Source organism: Porites lutea, chromosome 12 (genome assembly GCF_958299795.1).
Source record: "Porites lutea chromosome 12, jaPorLute2.1, whole genome shotgun sequence".
NCBI lineage: Eukaryota > Metazoa > Cnidaria > Anthozoa > Scleractinia > Poritidae > Porites > Porites lutea.
In genome coordinates, this window is record NC_133212.1 from 4,486,906 (window position 1) to 4,508,721 (window position 21,816).

Sequence of the window (21,816 nt, forward strand, 5' to 3'; positions counted from 1 at the left end):
CTACAATGGGTATGAAATGAACAAGTGGCTGACTAATTCTCAGTTTGAATTACGAGAAGAATCTTAATTCGTTTAAAAAATCTATCGAGCGGTTTAAAATTATTCGCTAATTTGTTGACGTAGACCGAAATGTTTACAAAACCGCTAACAAGAGTGTATCGATACATACTAATCAAATCCTTCTTTCGATTATAGCAATCAAGCAGAGCTATCTCCACGATCTTTCACACATGTTTTTAAAAAGACTAAAACTACTATGAGGTGAAATTGCAGGTCAAAAGCGCCTCGTTTTCTACCGATAACGGCCAAAAATCAAGATTTTCCTTTTCTTACCGTATTTCTAATAATAAAAACTTCATTGCAAAATATCTCGATAACGCTCTTAAGGTTTTGCTTAAACTTCACGAACATCGAGGCAACCGTATCGGAGAAAAACGTTCCTGTGAACGATTTTGTAAGGTTCCCGTAATGGAGTCATTTCGTTGCTATGACAACTCCGATTTCATTGCAACCCTGGTGATGACAAATTTTCATCTTAATACAACTGTGGTCGCAATTTTTCCAAATGTTTGTTTATGGCGACGTAGTTTATGCTCAGACTTGGTATTGACTCTGAAAAAGTGTATCGACCCACCTTCATATGCCAGGACGGCCTACGTTGTTGCAAGATGGCCCTCATTTCTTTTCGACTCTTTCGTAAAAATTTGGGCAACGTGCGAGATGTTTTTGGGCAAATGGTTTACCGCCCCCCCTGGCAAAAAATTTCCCGTACGCCTATGACACGGCAATAAGTTATAAGTTATAGTTGTAGATGGAACCAAGCCTTGTAGCCAACATAAATGATTTCATGAGACGATATGAAGTCTCAGAATTAAAGAACTCGCAGTGCTAGCCTGCGAAAAGGCTCCCAAGTTGAGTGGGGCGTAAAGGAATATCGCGAGCCGAGCTCGGCTATTGCAGCGCAGCCGTATGTCACAGACGGTTAAAAGCTTAGAGAGTCCGTGTCATCAACACGACCACCTTCTTAAATTTGATTTTAAAACAGAGAAGGATTTGAAAGTGCTTTCTTACTGGTTTACTTGTAAAATGTTTTGATGTAAAACCCAGCAAATGAATTTATGTTAGATTTTTGGTAGTTATTTAAAAGAAGAAAATGTAAGTAAAATGAAAATATATATATTCAAAGGGATCAGACCGCGAATTCGTTTTGCTGGAAATGTCTGTACGTGGTAACTTTTCATCAGTGTGAAGCCTATAATGTGCGTGCGGTTCCACAATAGACTGAATTTGTTTTACCAATTTAGGCGATGTTGTCTAGGGAATTTTCCTTTTGACTCTTCATAAATTATGAACACATATGCAAGTGGATACACGTGGACAATATTTGAAAACAAAAAACAGTTCTCTGGGGTAAAATCACGTGGTCTGAAATGGGAAAACAAAAATATACAACCTAAAAAGTCTATTGGTTTCGGCTCCGCTAAATCATCCTCCAATAGACCATTTCCGAGTTACGCAAACGCTCACATTGAAAACGAGGCTAAGTGCAAAACCTTTCTCGTGTAAATGAGCTTTATTTGCATGAGGATAGAAAATCGTTTTTACGGACGAATTGCTCATTGCAAAACAATTTCTCCTAAGGAGGAGCCTGTCATAATATGACCACAGCTACTGGTAAGGCATATTATATATGGCTCAAAAGCCAATCCCATGCTTCATTAACCTTAATAAAATAATCTAAAATGTTGCGACTCAGTGGCGTGGGCGGCGTAGTTTACTCGAAAAAATTCTTTAGACGAGGTCTAGAATATGTATTTTTAAATAGGAAGTTGTTTACAAGAAGAAGAACATGAGGGTCAGATTTGAACATAGCGCTCTGTATGCAAACATTTCCTTGTTTGGAAAAAAACATAGGCAAATATATGGCGTGCTTATAGTTAGTAAAGTAGTTATACTCAATACTCCTATTTGGTCAAAAAAGACCTCACAACAAAAATATTTATAGAACCAGGGTCTCAGATGTAGTCTTTCAGGACGTTTTGGTGTACCGAACAGGTTTTTCCCGTTAGGCTGTATTTGGCACGCTGAAGGTTGACACTGATCATCAAAACTCAAAGACTTCCTTATGGAAGTCAAACGTAACACCTCCACTTGAGAACGTTGCGCACAATTTCTCGGCTGAGTTCACCAGTGATGTTGGGCCACAGGTCAGTACCGCCACTTTACTCTCGCCCATCTCACTGGCATAGCCTTTCATCTTAGAGAATAGTTTTAGCAAAGTCAGGGCGACCGAATTTCAGATCTGGTTGCATTTCTGGACGGATGTTGGCTTCAAACTTGGACGAATCTCTCTCTGGTGAGATGGAAATAGTTTTCCATCACCTCTTGGGGCTGTCCCCGTACGACCAGATCGGGGCAGAAGGAGATTTATTTTTATATTAAATATTACTTTTTAGTTATTTACCATGTATTGTATTTTGTTATGATTAATAAAGGCTGTCTTGTATCCCAAACAATGCCTGGCTTTCTGAGTTTTGTTGATTTAGTGTAAAAACTATGCCATTATAGTAATATCCTGTCACTGTAGGTGGAATACATACACACTGAAAAACTTAGTTGGCACTAAGCCTCTGTTATTATCAGATTATTTTTGTCCTGTATCATACAGTCAAACCCCTCTTTACGGACGCCAGCTTAATGTGGACTCCCTGTTATTATGGGAAGTTTCCTTGGTCACTGGGGAAAACCCTTGATATTTCTCTTTATTCAACCCTCTTAATACAGACTGCCCTTTTAAAGTGGATAATGGACGTTTTTTTCTTCCTCAATGAACAGATTCTCATATAAAGTCAACCTCGCTAATCCGCACACTCTCTAGTCCATTGTGTGCTGTAGTCAACCTCTTTTTTTGTAGGGTAAAAAACCTTTCACTTAATTGACGTCATGTCCATGTTCCCAGCATCATAGTACACCAAAATGAATGAATTGTGCACAACAATAATAGACAATTTTGACATCAATCGAGTTGGTAAATGTTACATAATTTTTGATCGATTTTCTCGAGACTTCCGTTTGTTTTCATGGACACAGTGTGTAGAATAAGAGCTTAGTGATGTTTAAATATGTTAGGTGTGATGCTGTAGTATTTCGATTAAAAAAGTGTATTTTTGACTTTTATAACAGGACCTACTTGATATGGATACCTCCGTTATATAGACACTTCCTATGGCCTCTTCAGTGTCCATATCAATGGGGTTTGACTGTAATTATGAAATATGGAACAGTTTTGTAAGATCGATCATTTGGTGTCCTGTTTAAAGTGTATTTTCAGCCATTCTTCACATTTTCCACCTTGCATGTCATAACCTAAGGCAAAGTAAAGTAACAAATAAATAATAAATTAAAAAATTATATGAGCAATCGAAAATACAGGCATTTTTTTAAGTACCTCAATCCGTGTACATTTAATTCATTGAAATGAAAGGGTTATCCAGCGATGACCAATGCTCTTATTATATTGTCAGCATTGACATTTTAATTCAGTAATCGAAAATTATATAAGTGGGAAACTGGTTTGCACTTGTCTCATGACAGTGATTAATCGACCACCATCATTTCAGTCAAGATTTTTGTATTCAAAGCTATCCTACAATGTGGGCTCGGTTGGGCATTTGTTGAACATCCATGGTGAGCCTGTTTTTATGTAGATTTCAAAAAAAGGTTTTCCAAAGGTCCAAAAAATGACACTCACCTTCTTTTTTTTCGATGTTTTGCTCCTTGTCGGGCAATTCTTTGAGCTGAAAAACTCTCGTGTTCGGTCGTTTTACCTCCCAAGAACGCACAAACGTTCATCGGACGGCATTTTTTCTTCACACCCCTGATTTCTCATTGTCTAAAGTCACAGCTCTCAAAGTAGTATGGGGAAAGGACACTTCTAGGCGCAGCAAAGAGCCAGGAAGTGACCTTCCCTCGTGTTTCTTGGCGTGAGCGCCATTTTGCAAATGTGGGTGACGTCATCATATATCCAGATCTGGTTGTGGCCCGGACTGTAAATCGCCCAAAGTCGCCTTAAGTTACGGTGACTTAAGGTCCCAGAGTAGACCTTACCCACAAAAAAACAATAAGACAATTAAGCACTGTTTTTTTGTGACCCTTTCTTTTATTCCTATATATAGGAATTACATCTTAACATTTTTTTATACTTGAATTTTAATATTCGACATCCTGACAAAAGAAAAATCAATGCATTATCCGCTTGTCGACAAACGATCAATTTCACTTGCGACTCAAATCTTGAGCATCTTTGTAAATTTTTCCCAAATCAAGGTTGTTGCTCTCCGCTGCTTTCATGTCGACCAGGGTAGCGAGGTCTTCATTCATAATAAACTCCACATCACGGAGTATGACGTCATGGCGAATGTAACTGGAGTCAACGCTTCTGATCTGAAGCACGTAATCCACACCATTAAACACCAAATGCAGCGTGTTGTGGCCTAAACAACGCAAACTGATGTTTTAGCAACTCATGCTGTTGTCAACCATGCTGGCCCAGGTAGGCGAATTTCACCTGTTGTTGGCATGGCGTGGGCGACAAAATTTTCTGGCACTGACGGACATTTAAACCCTAACCTTTCACATAACAACTGTTCCTAAAATGGTGACACAAACAACTGTACCCTTTAGCTATATCTGAAAGATGACATAAAGAAAAACAAACGTCTCCCTCACTCCTTGTTACTATAGAAAGACCATTCAAACTCTAATTTCGCCCAAGATTTTCTGCTCAGTTTTTACAATCTTGTCGTATTACTTGGATTTAATTATTCAACGTTCGATTCAGTCCCTATTTTTTGATATTTCAGATTCTGAACTGTTGAATATTGAAATTTTGAACTTCCCTATCCCTTCAAATGCTACAAAGATTAAAAGGCCCCTTTTCAAAAGATTTTTTCCGCATAGGCCATTATATGAAGTACCCGCCCCAAGTATGGCACATTATATTGTATTGCCAGAGATAACGTTTGGAGGTAATGGGTGCCTCTCTCTCAAGGCGAAGTCTTTCAATAGTGCTGTCATTGGGTAGTAAAGTGGCTATGAACCAAAGTCCTGCAACGTGAATACGGACACCGCTACTCCCCCTTTTTGTTCCACTTTCCTTCACTTGCAAGAAATAACTTTGTAAAGTTTAGAAGAAAGTTAGTGAAAATTCGTTTCCCATAGAATCACAGCCGTAAATGAGCCACAGAGTACTCGGCGAAAGGAATAGGCAATAGGAATATTCAGACACTTTTCAGTAGATTTTCTTGTAGGTCAGGTGACGAAGATTCTTTGACAATGCTGATAAAAGCACCTTAAAATTAGTTAAAAGAGCCAAGTTTAAGAATTTTTTTTTTAAATACTGGAGATATAGTCCCGTAAATGTGAAACTTTTTTACAGACGTTTGAAGGCGGACAAACATTTCCTTTCTCCAGTTCAAACGTCAGTTAAATTCTGTTGCTGTCTTAAAAGACAAATCTCTTAAACATGTCCATTTTACTAACTTCCAGGTGTTTTTGCATAAAGGTTAATGGAGTTTCTTTGCTTGTACCACATCAAACTCTAAAATTACCGTGATAATGGAGAATACCTGATTTGATACTGTACACATCCATGAGATTTTCTGTAAGTACCAAAACATCGTCTCCTTCCTTCAGATCCACGGTGTGGCTGCTTTTCGGCCCAGAACCTGGTCGTATAATTTTGACGAGATCATTCCTGTTTGTTCCTGTTAGGTCGGAAAGGAATTGGTAGTTATACTGTTCACCGGTAACTTGGACTTTCTTCATCCAACCAACGTACAGGTTTTTTGTTATTTTGCCGTTTACGTACAGTTCCACCAATGGTTCTACCTTGTAACTGAGCTTCAGTGTGCGAAGTAAGAACCAGGAACCGTCCTCGTTTCGTAGGGAGATCTTAAGCTCCTATCGATACCAAAGAGAGAAATACTTAACAATTAGACCCGTAGCACAATAGCCCATGAGGCGAAGTTCAGTTTTAAATCTTCTTCTTGTAACATGTTTAGCATAATCTTGACAAAAAACACCAAAATTGCAGTCATTAGGGCTGAGTCCCTTTAAAAGCAGGTGATGTAATTTGAAAACGGTCAAATTCCAGAAACTTTGAGGATAGAGACAGAGCACAACCAAGCTGGGATGCCTGAGATCGCACCAATTATGGTTTTCATAGGTTACCCAAGTAGCGTAGAAGCACATCTGGGAAGACTGTTTCAGGATGGCGGATGAGCAGCCTGTGTTTGTGCGCATGCTCATCTCACGCCGTTTCCCACTAGTGAAATTCACAAGCGTAAGATAAGCACAAGCAAGGGAAAAGGAAAAGGATTTCATTTTTTACGCTTGTGTCTGTTCCCCCTATAACGATTACTCATTTGCATAAGCCTCTGCTTATGTTTATCGCACAAGTGGGTACCAGGGCCGCTGAAGAATACTTGCGCGAAGAGTTGGATCTCAGACTTCCCGTAGTTCCGACCCCCCAACCAGGCAATCAAACCAGAGCTATCCGAATAAGTACAGCCTTATTGCGCATAACTGAAAGTTCTTCAAAACGTTTCTAATTTTATCTTTCGTCATTGAAAGCTAAAGATTGCTTTATGTGAAATATATTAGCCATGGACGAACATGAAGAACGACACTTTTACGCATTTTACTTTTTGTCATGTGCTTTGGTTTGTTTGTTGGTAGTTACTATAACAATGAGGATTTGTTAAAGCGATGAATAAAATTCTTTAATTTTACATTCTCGGCTGCGATTACGTTTAGAAACGGCAAGAAAAATGAATATTACACAAAGAAATGAGGAGGGTTTACAGAAATGAAATTCGTTACCGGGTCGTTGTAATCGAAGTTTTCTTCTCCAATATCCCCCGAGGACGTCACACGGATCCTGGGAACCTTTCCACTGTCATCAACTATGGTCTGCGTAATTCCCCCGGAATCTGTACTTACATGGATGAGGTCAATTTCGTAGACATTCTGCCCTTGAGATTGTTCTACCTGAAATCATTGCCATGCAGGACAATGTGATCGTTAAAAGGGCTTCCACGCACCAGAACTATGCCCTTGATGGTCCCAAACTCGTGCTTTTGGCGTTTTGAGCCATGAAAAAACCCTACACGTTCGTTAATACGATTAAAGTACACTCCCTTGATCTGCGCGTGCGCCTTCGGTATCCCTCCGAAAGTCAGTTCATTTTTAGCTGTACCAGTGGTGACATCGAGCACATTACTAAAGTCGGAAGTGAATTTGCCCACAGGACCATTAATAGCAATGACGTCATTACCGTAACCCGTTTTGACTTTAATGGTCTGACCAGGTTTCAGGTTGCCGAAGTCTTCGATGGTCACGTGATCATGAATATAATAATTTTCGTACCCGTCTGAATATGTCTGGATCACAGCACCCTTGAGTGGTCTTCCAGACGTCTTTACAAGTTTGGTATCGACAAAGACGGTTACACCTTGCGAGTTTTTATCATCTCTTTTTCCGTAAAAGTCGTACCCGATGGGTTCAGTACCACTAACGGTCCAGTAGGCATTTGAAAACTTTGACAAGTCGACCATGCGAAATTTACCAGCGCCAAGGTATTCCCCAGACATCGCACCTCCGGTTAAGGGCTTGAAGGAGAGTGGAGCGGGTGGCATGCCTAAAACGTCGATCATGTTGGCTGCGTTGCTCTCGTATATTGTGCCGAACTTTCCAAGAGGAAGCAAAAAGTTCCTGGTATCGTCCAACTCGTCTTTGGAATACTGCGTCAAAGTCCGCAGATTTTTTATGGTTACGTCAATATTGGACGAGGGATTGCTGCTGAAGACATCAATCAAAGTGGCGACAAGACCAAGGAGAGCGCCAACTATGGCGCCGAGAGGACCTGCGATTGTGGATCCAGTTGCTACGGAGTATATGAATGTACTTATTCCAACAATACCTATCAGCATAAACAGAACATGAACATTGATGGTTACTGTACATTTATTGCAAAGAAATATTGTAAGCAAAGAGCGGCTTTCAGTAGCGTGTCGAAAGTAATTTAGCAATTGCCTTGGTTTTGCGTTCCCGAGCTTCTCTATTGGCCCAATCTGAGTTAAGACAAAAACCAAACACACGCACTTTAAAACACTCTACTTGGTCTATACTCTCGTGACCACGGCACAGTATTCCCCAATACTGATGACCTTGTGTTCAGTTGGTAAGAAAATAGACTTGGTCGTGAAGTATAATCGCATCTTTGAGCTTTGAAAACGAGCGCACGCGTCCTGTGCATCTAGGGAAGGTCGCACGACTCTATACATCTTTACTGCTCTCATAAACCTGTAAGAACCTTTCGATAGATAAAAGATCGTCTTTTCCCAGCAAAATTTAGCCAACCTGCAGCTAAACTTTATAAAAGGAGACTGAAATGTGTTTTTTTTTTTTCATAATACAAAACAACACGACATATATTGGAGAAAAAATAAAATAAATTCTAGCAACTCGTAGTGACCCCTACGTTTAATCGCATAAAATGTAAGTAACAGGCATATTTAGCATGGTGACCAGCTCCCTGTTGACTTGATAGCTGGTAGAGTACATTAGTTCACGCGTTACCATGTTCCGCATTTTGAACGATCTTGATATTTTGTATTTAAAGGCAAATTGCAGGAAACTTTAAGAACAAGAGACCATTTAAGGTTTACCCGAAAAATGCCGACGTCAGCATTGACTTTCATGTTGAAGACCAAAGCACAATTTACTAGATGTCTACTAAAAAAATTAGACCCCTTGTCCTTGTTTCTTCAGCCCCGCCTCGATGATTACTCACTCATAGAAAACTTGGCCTCGTGGTATCATTGTTATATAGCAACCAATAAAAGAGCCAATCAGATTCACGGAATTGGAATGTAGTTTGGCTGTCGAACTTACCTGCGGCCATACTAAGACCAGACGATGCCATTCCAGCATCATTGCCATCCTTGCGAGCCGAGTCAAAAGCCCAGGCATTAACACCAATTGCAATAGCATCAAAAAAAGCTCCGAATACGTCAAGTGCTGTCCCAACTTTACTCCACTTTGCTGCTTTGTTAAGATACTTCAAGGTGTCGTCTGACTCGGGAAGAGAAGATACCACGGATTTGAATTCGTCGATAGCAGTGTCCTTCAATGCTTCAATCTTCGAAATAAAACTAAATTTATCCTTTCGCAGTTCTTTTATGTGTGGATTAATAAACATTACTTTATAGCATATCTGGAAATAAGGCTATAAGAATAATCTCAAGAACTAACAACTCGACGCGACTTCAGGTAATGCGAGAAAAGCTCGGACTGTTATCCTTATTTTGATAGGCGACGCTATGTGAGTTTACAAGTAGTTTTTAAGATCATAAGCAATTTAAATTGTCCTAGGCATCTGCAAGGATATTTTTTTTGGGATCTGGACTCCGAGGCAAGGACCTAAGTGATATCAGTGAACTCTATTTTCCGCGGGCTAAACAGCCAAAGCCGCTGGTAAAGACTGGACCTCGCCAAGGAACCTTGCATTTGTTTCAATGCTTAAGACACTTAGATATAGGAGATAACAAAAATGTGTTGCATATTTTTTTTCGAATTTAATTTATCTTATGTCTATTAATTAACAGTTGAGAAAACCCTCTCAATACTTTTTAAACGTTTAAATTGATGATCATTGGTTTATACCAGCGTTTCCTATTTTTAGATCCGCTGATCGATTTAATTATTATTATTATTATTATTATTATAATTATTATTATTATTATTATTATTATTATTATTATTATTATTATTATTATTGCCCCCGCAGGGATTTCGCCCAGAAGGCGAAATCCCGAGGAGGCACTCTAGTAACTCGCGCGTATATTAACGAAGTACTTACAGTTGAAATATACAGTCATACAGTCAATATAGAAAAAATCTCGATTTGCTTAAACAGGGGCCGCGAGGAATCGGTAGGTAATGATGACGTTTCTATTGTTTGCGCCCTCAAGTACGAAATGGTTAGGATGACGTAAAACACAAAAAATCCCGAAGGGACCGCTTACAATAGGTAGATTTTGTGACATTAATTGTGCATTTATACTTCGATACTCTTTTGGGTTACGTGTCATCAGTGACATTCTGTGGAGCAGTTGTTATGAAAGTTATGGACCAAAAGATACTCGTTAAGCGCAGATGAAGTTATAAGGTGCGTATAACAGTGTATATTTTAACACTAAGTGAGTTTGCTAAGATTAAGTCAGCCTCTTCCTTTATTTACGCTTTCACTTAGCTGCATTTACTGAGTTGGTCCAGCGCTCATTTTTTTCGCATTACCTCACGGATAAGGTCATCCTGATTGGTTATTGGTGATGACACTCCTCGGCTTATAGCGTTACGATAGTTTGCTATGGCTTTGTTTACGTTCTTGAACTGCTTCTTATTACTGATGTCATTTGCAATCAGACTTGTCCAGGGGTTCTGCACCACAGCACCTGCTGTTACATCAAGCACTGCAAGCGTTGTAATGGCCTGTTGTAAGCTTTCCATTGCTGCTTCCTTTTCACCTGTGTGAGAACATATCATAGTAAACTGTGTTCAATTTGTCATAAACACAAAGCGCGCATCTTGCACAATGCGCCCCACCCCCTTCCCCCGCAGGGTACAGGCTGATCGTTACCAATGAGACGCAAGCTGATCAAAAACAATTGCTTCGCCTATATTCTTCTTTATTGTCGGGTGACTTAGGAAAGATTTCAAGTATTGAAGAAACTGTTATGCTTTCTGAGCGCTGCCTTAGCAGCAGCGAAATGAAAGCCTGAAAAATTCAGTCTCCAACAAGATTTTTCAGATATCATTTCTCTGCCGCTAGAGTAGCGCCCACAACTGTATGCGATGAACTCGAAAACAAAATATGTTCTCTCTGCAGTGCAAATATATGTCTTTCATATATTCTCTCTACCGAAGAAGCTGTTTTCTTCAAGGGGATATTGAAAACGCTTGACTTAAAGAACAACTCAAAGTAGCAGTTTCGATCATGTTCCATCTTCCTTTTTTTAACCATTGACGTATATCCCCGCCCTAATGAGTTATCTCAATTATAATCTTTCTATTTTTTTTTTATAGACTATTAGTATAGGTGTCATACGGTTTCGAGATCAATTTGGAATTGATTTGCACCAGTGAGTTTTTCAAAAAGATGAAATTGCACGAGCCGCTAAGGCGAGTGTAATTTCAGCTGTTTTAAAAACTCACAATAGGTTTAATGTCCTCGATAGCGATTCACTTAAAAGTTACAACGCGCCAACCTCTTTTCATCTGGTTGATAGCATCGATTGTAATCGCTCGGGAACTCATTCCAAAAACAGTGGACGGCGGTGCCACAAACAAAGACACTTTGGTTAGCCTCTGTGTCCAGATCCCTGAGGACGCGGAGCGGACTGTTGCAGACAGCAAATGGAGGCACAGCACTAACAGCAATACACGATCCACACGGAGCTTCATTGCCAAGTGCTTCAAACCTACAAGATTAACCTTAAAAGTTACCAGCTAGCAACGTTTATCGCATGTAACTCTTAATGTTACGGCATTATATAAGCCCCTCAAAATGGGTCTTTGAAAAATACAAGCCCCATGCGTATTTTCGACTTATTACAACTGTACTACAAAACCCTCCTTAGGTTTTTAAACATTGTTTCTCTAAATTGTCTCTGGTGTGGGGTTTTGAAAATCTTCACTGAAATCATTGTAGAAGCGGTTTCGGCCACCTTTTAGCAGTTCTGCATGTTTGTCTTGTGTTCTTCGTAGTTCCGTGTAATGGCAGCTCTGCTAGAATACACTCTTTTTTATAACAATGTTGTTTCTTCTTGGAACTAAGTGATATTTTTAAAAACTTGTGAATAGTGCAGATTTTTAGATTTTTATTATAAACCTTCACTGTCTTCAAAATGATTGCAAATTTCAAAATAGATTTTTAATACTCGTAGCATCCCTAGTTTAATTTTTTTTATTTTGTATTTGGAATGTTCTTCTAGTATCCACAATTAGCTAATATCTAGCTAAATACTCTGATACTTAAATAAACTTCAATCATTCATTCATTCCGGTCCACGCTGAATATTCTTATTTTTGTGTAGAATTTAGGCTAAAAGTATTCCTGTTAATATTCTTAGATTATAAGGTATGACATTTTCATTTAGAATGTATTGGGGTATAAATTACAAGTGTTTAGTATCTACCATACATATGTATTACATGTACCCTCTTCTTGCATTGAACATTTCGCTACTGCAGGTTTTTATCGTTTTATTGGCCAGTTTTGCCGTTTAGAGAAAGGAACAATTTTACACGCTTTATTGTTAAAGACATATACTGGTATTGTATCAACAAATTTCAACACGCAAAATTATGTTCTTTTCAAAATCTCAACCTCGGATTTGTTTTTAAGTATTCTAAAAATTCCCAAAATTTCAGCCTCGATCAGATATTCTTAAAAAACATATTCTTATAAAAAAAATGTAGACGTTATCAGCTACTTATGCTAATTGCTAATTTCATATCATGTAACTTTCTGTGGGGAAAAGTTCGTTTCTTCTTTACCCTTCTTACTTGAAAAGGCCTATTGCAATGTGTCATAGTATCGATAGCAATTTTGCGATTGGTTTGTTTTCGCGTTACCAAAGATTGGTAAGCTTGCGCGTGACCTAAGCTTTGCAAATTGACTCACCCTTTGATTGCAAATCCAGTCTTCTCGAGATTGACAAGGGAATGAACTAAAAGGTTGTTCAATTTTTCTTTTAATGACTGAAGCCAAATAATGATATATTTATCAGTAAAAAAACCTTTGTCTAGTGATTGGTTCTTTAGGTTGACTAGATTACCAGCATGCTATTGTGTTCTAAAACAATGCATGAGAACAACGATATCCAAAATAGCCCATTTTAAAGTTGCCGGTGAAAACGAGGCTGGAGTTGACCTCGTTTTGATACAGCCCTTCCTGCTTTATTATGTAAATCATGTCTTTTTTATGCTAACTAGTTTTTTTTAAGCAAAATTTACATTAGAAAAGGATCGAGGTTTTTATCAAAACAAGGTCAACTAAGCACACAACTGTAAACTGGCCTATTAAAATTCTTATTTGGCAATAACACGTTTGATTGATTCTACTGTGAAAAATTAGCCAACCGCTTACGAAGTTCTTAATTAGTTCTCGCAGAATAGGGATCAAGAGGACCATCATCAAAGGAAACACCGGTCCAGCCTTCTGGTATGTGATACGTAAAATAATTATCTTGAAAAGATGGCAAAAACAGCAAAGTATAACATTGTATTATTGCAGAAATATTGGTATTTAGTCAATAAATGGTCACAAATTTTCTCCAAGAGATGACGAAATCGTACATTTCTTAGGTGTTACAGGGTGCAGCTGATATGGGTCCCCCTGGACTGGTAAATAAGAGTCAATTCAATACAATGCAATGCGAGAACGACTGACCTAGCTAGATAAAAAAAGCAAAAGCGTTAATTTTGACACCACAAATTTAAAAGCAGTATGAGTGCACAAGACTTTCAGAGCATCGCACAAGAGTTAGCCGGGTCTCAGGAAAATCCCAAAGCCACCCGGTCTCAAACCAGGTCAAGCGTTCCCGTCGCTAACGCACCAATAGGGAACTTAAGATAGAGACGTTTTCGGGGCGACGGCAACTTCAACCGGACGTGACATCATCATGTGTTGGATATTGCGCATGCTCGTGCTCACCACCTTGCCGTCGTGGTCCCGTCGGCGACGTGAAACTGGATTGTTTGGCGTTGTGGCGAAAACGTGAGTATTTAACTTTCATTTCAATCAGGTTTGTTGCGTTTAGCAACCAAAATTTTGCAGATTATCGTTCTTAAATTGTCCTTGTTTTCTTTGAGGCACATTTCAAGCTCGATTTCCAAGCTCTGTTATCTAAACTTACATCTTTGAATGTTTCTATGTTTTCATTTCACAGGGTCAAGATCCAACTTGGCAAACAGCCAACCGTAAGTGAGCTTGACATGGACAAAATTGTCCCACGAGCCAAATAAAAGTATCGAGACAAAAAATATGAACTCCGATATTTTAATTGTGTGTTTTTAGTTCGCTCTTTTCGTTGGAATATCATATAAATGAAACGCATTGAAAATATAGAATAGTAAGTAATACCATGTACTTACGTGGGAATACTGAAATAAAGTTGTTGCCGTTGTTCGGTTGTTGCATGCAAGTATTTCCCGTGAATTATTTCAATACCAAACAAAGAATACGGTTCCTTGGTAGCATTTTAATGTTCTTCGAATATTTGCAAGGCTTCGGCAAGCCTGTGGAGATCTTTTTTATCTTTTTTGCGGTGATTGGTGGATTTCGATCCCTGGCCTTTCTCAGTTTCTCTGCGTTTGCAATCTGTCTATTCTAGCTGTTATTTTGATTAAAGGCGATGAAAAACCCAATCGTATACGGTAGGAAAAGGGAAGCAAATACAGGTAGATTTTGTTCATAAACCATGCAAATCAACATTTAATTATGAAATCGAGGTCCAATTTGACTGTTGGATTATTCATTTTATGAATGGATTATTGAATCAACAAACGAAATCATTTTTCCATTAATGAATTCATTAGTTTGTTAGCGACGGGAACGCTTGACCTGGTTTGACTGTAAGACTTAAAGCCTAATAAGAAAAGCCAACTGACGAACCTTTGCCGGACACTGCTTTTGTTTCGACATCCAGCTTTCTCAGGCTTAAAGAGCAGTGACCAACTAAAACGGTGTTTGTTTTTTGACCCCATCATTATAATTTATTTACTATGGAGACTCACGTGGTGATAGCACTGACTTGATTCCAAGATCACTGGATGAAGCTCTACAATGCATGGCTGTAATAATTAATTTCTCATTTTAGAAGTTTTAGTTTTTTAAAATAAAAACAGACTGAACCAAGCAGTTGAGAGAGCTTAGTCCAATTTCCTCCTCCAAGAAAAGAATAGTTCGTAATTAAAATATAAAGCCTGATTCCTATTTGATTTTCCGAATCGTCTCTATCGCCTCAGTCGTCTCAAAAATTTTGAAGCGACCGGTTCAGGTCGATCTTGGGTTTCCAGTTAATTGTGAAGAGATAATTTATTGTTATTCAGTTATTTTGCTTTCGCTGATAAAAATATGAAAAGCCAATATAGAAATCATTTATTCTGTAGTCTTAACTTCTTTAAGCCGTAAACAACCTGCTGATTTATTGAGCGTAAACTTATTTGTCAAGTCATAATTGTATTTAGTCTTCAAACTGTGATCAACCTGTAAAAAGCCGTTATCCAACTGTGTAGCTTTTGAAAGTAATTAATGTTTGAAAACAAGCTTAGGTTTCCACCAATAGTCTTTTAGAAATGATTGTTGTGTTCTGTAATTTACCTCGCTAGTACATGACCTAATCTGTATCGCGTCATCAACTTAGAGTATTTACACCGACGTTTTGTAAGATTTTCTTTGGTCATGTTTGTGACTCTACCCGCAATATAGTCTTGGATTAAACTTCTACGTTGGACCCAAGCTCTGTTGTGATCATTGTCTCAAGGGTATTCAGCAGGCGTAAGAGATTCCGTACCTTCCCGCAGCCAGCGAGTGTCCCCAGGAAAAGGCCTTTCCCAGAGAGTTCTAGAGTTTTTCCCCGTCCGTCAGTTTACCCCTTTGTGAAGGCAAAACCTGTTTTCACACTATTAATTCTCTTCACATAATCGCCTCGATCATCTCAAAACCTCGTGGTGATTAATTCAGGCTAATTATCACGAACACCGAGTCGACAACGACAAGAACGACAAGGGTGGCGAAAAGGCAGCCATACGGTGCTCTGATGTTTACGCTTGCATTTTTTCATCTCAGCCACGTCCATTTGAAAAACATTTCGGCGATTGCTTCCCAATGGTTAACTCTTACATACTTATTCTTATAATGTTATGTGTGTTTATTGTATACGCATTCATAGACTGTTCAAAATATAAAGTTCGAGATTTTTGAACAACTTATAACAGGGGCACCCTCAATTTTCGGAAAATATCTGTTCGGAAGACGATTTGAGATCTAGAATTTTCGGAACATTTTTTGTAAAATTTCTTGCTTGCCTACCTCTCCTAGGATATTCGAACATCTAAAAACTGGTGTAATTGCCCATTTTTTAACGGATTTTTACCCTAAAAAGCTCACCTAGAATTTTCGGGAGCCTTTTTTCTGGCTGAAATTTTCGAAAAGGTAAGTTTTGATCCCTATGATTTTCGGATCTTGAGACTTTCAGCTAGGAAATCCGAACAGATGAAAAATTTTTAGGGGATGAAAATATGCCTATATCTACCGTTTAAATACTAAAATACGTTTAAGAATGCTATGTTTAAGTGGTTTTGAACTATATTCTCGTTGGGTGCCCCTGTAAGCTGCTGTTCGGTGCAGGAAGATTGACTGGGAAGGCTTCGACATGGCTAATTTAACCAAGCATGTCATTGACAAATGGGAGGTTTAATTTTAGACGTCGATGTTCTCCTTGTCTCAAAGACACTAGCAGGTAATCCAGTCAACCTAAGAAACCAATCAATAGACAAAGACTTTTTAGTGATAAATATATTATCATCTGGCTTCAGTCAAAAGAAAAATTGAACAATCTCTTAGTTCATTCCCATGTCAATCTCGAGAAAAATGGACCCGGACTTGAAACTAAGGCTGAGCCGATTGCAAAGCGTAGGTGTACGAAAACAAATTAAGCAATTGCTAAAATTACTCTCGATACACAGGCACCTTACCATTACATCATTGATGACGTAGATGCACCTACCAGTAAATAAATTCTTAACGGATTTAGCCACTCGCTCGTGCAGTTCGACGCCATTGTTTTGCTGCGTTGCTAGGAAAACACAACGCGGATATTTCAAAAAACCAAGCAAAACACACGTACGCATCATTTCGCTATACTTGCAGATTAAAATGATTTCAAAAGAGCATGATAGGCAGTAGAAATAGCTCAAAACCTCAAAACCACGACAATTCCGAAAAAGATAAAAAATTGGAAGAAAGCTAATTTGCATGTTAAAGGAAAAGAAGCTTTATGCAAATCAAGGTAGAGAAAAAAAATCCTATTCTTTCAATAACTTAGACCCTGTTTACATGGAGTGGGGGACCCCGGTCTAGTGGGGTAAGTTTCTTTTGTTTTGTGTCCCCCAGAGCGTGAAAACAAAAGAAACCAACCCCACTAAACCGGGGTCACCCACTCCATGTAAACAGGCCCTTAAACAAATTACAGGGAAAGAAGTATTCTTATTATAATTTAGCGACATTTCTCCGAGGTTCACAGCGATTAATACTATCACTATTCTGATATATTCATGCACGCGATCTCTATTCCAAAAACAAACGACTAAGGAATCATTCTGATGGATGAATCAGTTCATAATGTGATTTTTAACGACCGAATAGAACAGAGAGAAATTGTCAAAGTTCTTTTATATGATTTATCTTTCGACCCACCTCCTCCCCCACGAATTTATATACAAATCAAAGCAGCCTATTTTCATCAGTGGCTTGTCGAGTGAAACTATTTAACTCGTTGAAGTCCCTTTGAAGCGTCGTGGACCAACGGTTGTCCATGTTCAAGATCAACTGCCATATTGGATTGTGCGGACGCTTGTGAACACAGGGAAATTCGCGGCTTAAGAACTCTAAACATAGACTGAAATTCTAACTGGCTCAAACACTTGTTAGAAGCCGGTTAACGTTACCGGATAATCATGTTATTGTCGTAAGCTGGTCATAAATACAGTAGCCTCCCACGCAGGCGTTTTTAGGGGAGCTCGTTTTTCATCCCTCCCCACAAACGCCTGCTCAACCGAAGACAACATTCCTTTCCCATGCTTAGCCAATCACATTGTACTTTCCAAATTCTAGAAAGTTGACCTTGACCGCAAGGTAATCTGATAATGATTCGATCTGCATGAAACACTGGAAATACTCTCTAACCTCCAATAAATGTTAGATTCAGAGCGGCAAAAATAAGATTTAATCAAATTTTAGAATACTCCATGCACTTCATAACCTTAACGAAGGAAAGAAAAGAAGGAAAACGGTAACTGTAGGGTCACGTTTTAGTCGCGTTTAGCGTGTCAACACTTTATTGCACAACTGTTTATTGGTCACTTACCACGCAAATAAAACAATGGGAAAGAAATGTTGTCTTCGGCTGAGCAGGCGTTTGTGGGGAGGGGTGAAAAACGAGCTCCCCTAAAAACACTTGCGTGGGAGGCTATAAATACAGTTACGCTACCGTAAAATTCCCAAAATAAGCCCCGGGGCTTATATTTTTCAAAGGCCCTTTTTGAGGGGCTTATCTACGGAGGGAAATTTGCGTTTCAAAATCTATTGAGCTAGCCTTATAGTTGGAAGTGCATTTACCGTTTTTGCTTTGTTTTACTTTGCATTTCAGGGCAATTTTCCAAGTACAAGCTCCCGGGGAGCTAATATATTTGGAGGGGCGATTTAACGGGGAGTTTTTTGCGTTACCGGTTTGGGGGGGCTTATAATTGGAGGGGCTTATACATGGAGGGGCTTATTTACGCAATATTGTTGGCCAACAACTCCCAACTTTGTTGGATGTTACATGTTGCGTCCGTCTGCAGACGTTGTTGCATGTTGTTGCGTGTTGTTGGGAGTTGTTGCGCAAAGTTTTGAAACTGGTCAAACCTGTAGCTACGGGCAAACGGACGCAACAACTCCCAACATGGTTGGGTCAGCAACGTTGGGATCGATTTGCTGAGGCTTTAAACCATACGACGGTCACGGTCTAGAAGAACGCGTTGAAAACAAAGGAATATAAAGGTTTGAAAGCAAAAAGCAACCATTGGAGCTCATTGGCAAATGTATAATAAGAAGACTGTGTTAAAATCACAATTTCGTTATCCATTGTCAAGATTTAGCCCACATGCACCACAAGATAATTTTGCTTACGTTAGAGTACAGTTACCCCAGGTGCTAGTCTGCTGCACAGGCGCTTTTAGTGTCGTCACGCTCCCAGCACCCCAGGAGGAGGAGCGTTGCGTGACACAACAAACGGCTGTGTAGTAGACTACCCGGGTGCCAGAGGTTTTTATCAAATCCTTGGGTACGGTTTATTCGGGGATTCTACGTTTCTGGGAAACTACCCACCTACCCCTCCCTTAAGCCAACATTAACACTTACTTCTCACTTAGGGCAAAATGTTGCCTTAGGGGAGGGTAGGTGGACAGTTGATAATCTGTTTTTTTTCATCCCAGGTCTTTCGAGAACGGACATCTGGAGGTAGGTTAGAGTACAGGGGGCAAAACTGTCATGAACATGTGCGAAGGGACTCAGACACCGTGAGAACGAATACATGAAGTCAGTAGTTTTTGTCAAAAGCAGCTTTAATCTTCTCCTAAGACTTTCCTATAACAGTGAAATCCATAGTGAAATCGCCGACCTCATACAAAGCTTACACCCCAGCGAGGGTCCCTTTTAACGACCGCTGGTGAAGTATTAGGTAGCTTTAGAATCGACGACGGCAACGGCAGCGAAAACGTCATTTTTAAAATGAATTCCCGTTTTTTAAACTTTGTCGCGTTTATTCCAATTTGCTGAAAATGGCAAATGTAGGCGAACTTCCCTGGAGTTGATTTCTTGAGGAGCGCACTGAGGTTTAGAGAGAGAAAAAGAAATTCTTCGTCGCTTGTTTACGTCCTCCATAATACTTGCAATTAGGCATTTTCACGTCGTAGCCGTGCAAGGACGGTAAAGAAATGTACTAAAAAGCGTGATGCACGTGCAAGGTTGTTGTTTTGCGTAATAAACCTATTGCTTTTTTGACGTCCTCGTTCCCGTGGCCGTCATCGTTGCTAAAGCTCCCACGGAAGTCGTCATTGATATTTCGGTCATCATACGTCATGTTAATTTGCCATGAATTTAGATGAAAATAACAAAGAAAGGCGCGAGTCTTCCGTGCTTGGATAACCTTAAAAATCTCCAGTTTCCTTTAATGTTTTTTATGGGTCGTTGGCGTCTAAAATTAGACACAAAATATGTTTCTAAACGTTTGGGTTTTTTTTTTCGAAATTTGTACATCGCGGAAAAATAATGCAAAAACAGGACGTGATGCTGCAAATGTAAACTTTGTTTTGTTCTTATAAAAACAAAAGGCAAATATCACGCTGCTAAGTAATAGCCTTTAATTTCCCTTTTTTATTTAAAGTGCTGGACATCGTAAATACATTCATAACACCTGATGTTTTATGATCTAACGTTGGAAAGCCGATAGCGTTGGGAAACCGATATGAAGGAACTAAAAAGTGTGGTATGTATTTGAACGGAATTATTCACATCAGGCTGGTTTTTCTTTGCATTGTGCTGAGAAAAACCTTGCTTTCACAGGGTTTTATTTTTACTTGCCTGCGTTGTTTTGCCAAGCGCATATTCTGATAAGCAGTAAGCAAATAAGGTTCGCCAAGTCGTGCACGAATGGCATTTTCATGGTTTTCCATGGCTTCGGGGGAACCATTTAGTTCCTTGTGGGATATTTTTACTTGAATTTACAAAACTAAGCTGTCCCAGTTAATTACAATTAATTTGATAAGTGACTTTAAAACTTGTTTTCAAAATAATAAAATGTTAGCATGGGCCTCACACATTAAACTAGGGCCATTCGTGGACAAACAATTACTAGTTTTATACGACGTTTGATGGGGGTCGATGAAAGCAACTAACCTAAGTAATTTAAGGATAAAATAGGATATAAAACACAAGCTGCTTTCTTACGCAGTGGACTGGAAATTTTATGAATTTGTCGCTTGGTTTGTTTTCGTTTTCTATATTTTTTTAATGAGCTGAGCCAATATTCATTAAAGCTGTGTCATGGTGCTATGAGCGATTAAGTGACGTAGCACACTTAGAAAGAATCTTTTCACGGAAATGACAAAGCTAAATAGTTTTGTCACTCATTTTGGCTCAATATCAGCTTTTCGTTAAATCCAAAATCCATGTACTCATAACTGAAACTGTGACATATACAGAAGGGCTTATTGTAAATGTCATGAAATGTGTAAACGTTTTAATTTAAATGGTTTTGACCTGCCGACATTGTAAGACATTTACGGAATATTGGTTCAGAAGCAAGGTAAATGAAACTTTTGGGAAAGGCAAAAATAAAATAAATTCCGCTTACAATGTAAATCATGTACTCATATAGTATGGTGGTCAACATTTTTCGTCAATACACAGACTCACACAGGCGTAGCCAGCTTTTTGACTGGTTGAAGGCCTGGCTGACTTTCATTTCCGCATATTCTAAAATTGCACGCATACTGACCTCACCAACACTTTGAGCTCAGCAACGCATAATTTATTACAAGCAGTAGAGTAATCAATTAAAAATTTGTAGGCCAGGGCCTACAGGGCTTTGGGCTGATACATGCAATGGACGATATACAATTTTTAGCCTGGTCGAGTGAACACCAGCTACAAGTCTATGTGGGATCGAAGGCAAGAGTGAGTGAAACGGTCACTCTTACAATGAAATATTCAGTTGACAAAAATAGCTTCGTGTACCTTGGGTATCAGAGTTTTCTTTTTTTCTACTGATTCCCGGTGGTTCTAGACAAAGCTGCGAGTGTGAGAGGCGAAGCCAGGACAGCGATGCGCAAGAGTCATAGCACGGTTTATTTCATCCTTGATCTTTTGGGAAAGGACCTCTGTGGAGGGCCACAGTTTGAACTGTTTAACAAAACCAAATACAGTTT

General features: G+C 39.1%; 1 protein-coding gene and 1 pseudogene across 3 annotated transcripts in view; one reads left to right on the forward strand and one right to left on the reverse strand.

Moving 5' to 3' along the window:
* The window catches only part of LOC140921199 (thioredoxin-like), a 29,369-nt gene that overhangs the window by 3,426 nt on the left and 4,127 nt on the right, over window positions 1–21,816 (forward strand). The window contains exon 1 of one of the 3 annotated variants that reach the window (XM_073371177.1): window positions 20,194–20,375. The exons of the other annotated variants lie outside the window; for them this stretch is intronic. Within the exon in view, the coding sequence (XP_073227278.1) occupies window positions 20,355–20,375 (21 nt within the window). The 5' untranslated portion in view covers window positions 20,194–20,354. Of the gene's footprint in view, window positions 1–20,193; window positions 20,376–21,816 lie in introns of those variants that run through there. 3 annotated transcript variants of the gene reach the window in all.
* LOC140921728 (uncharacterized) lies at window positions 4,169–11,526 on the reverse strand (annotated as a pseudogene).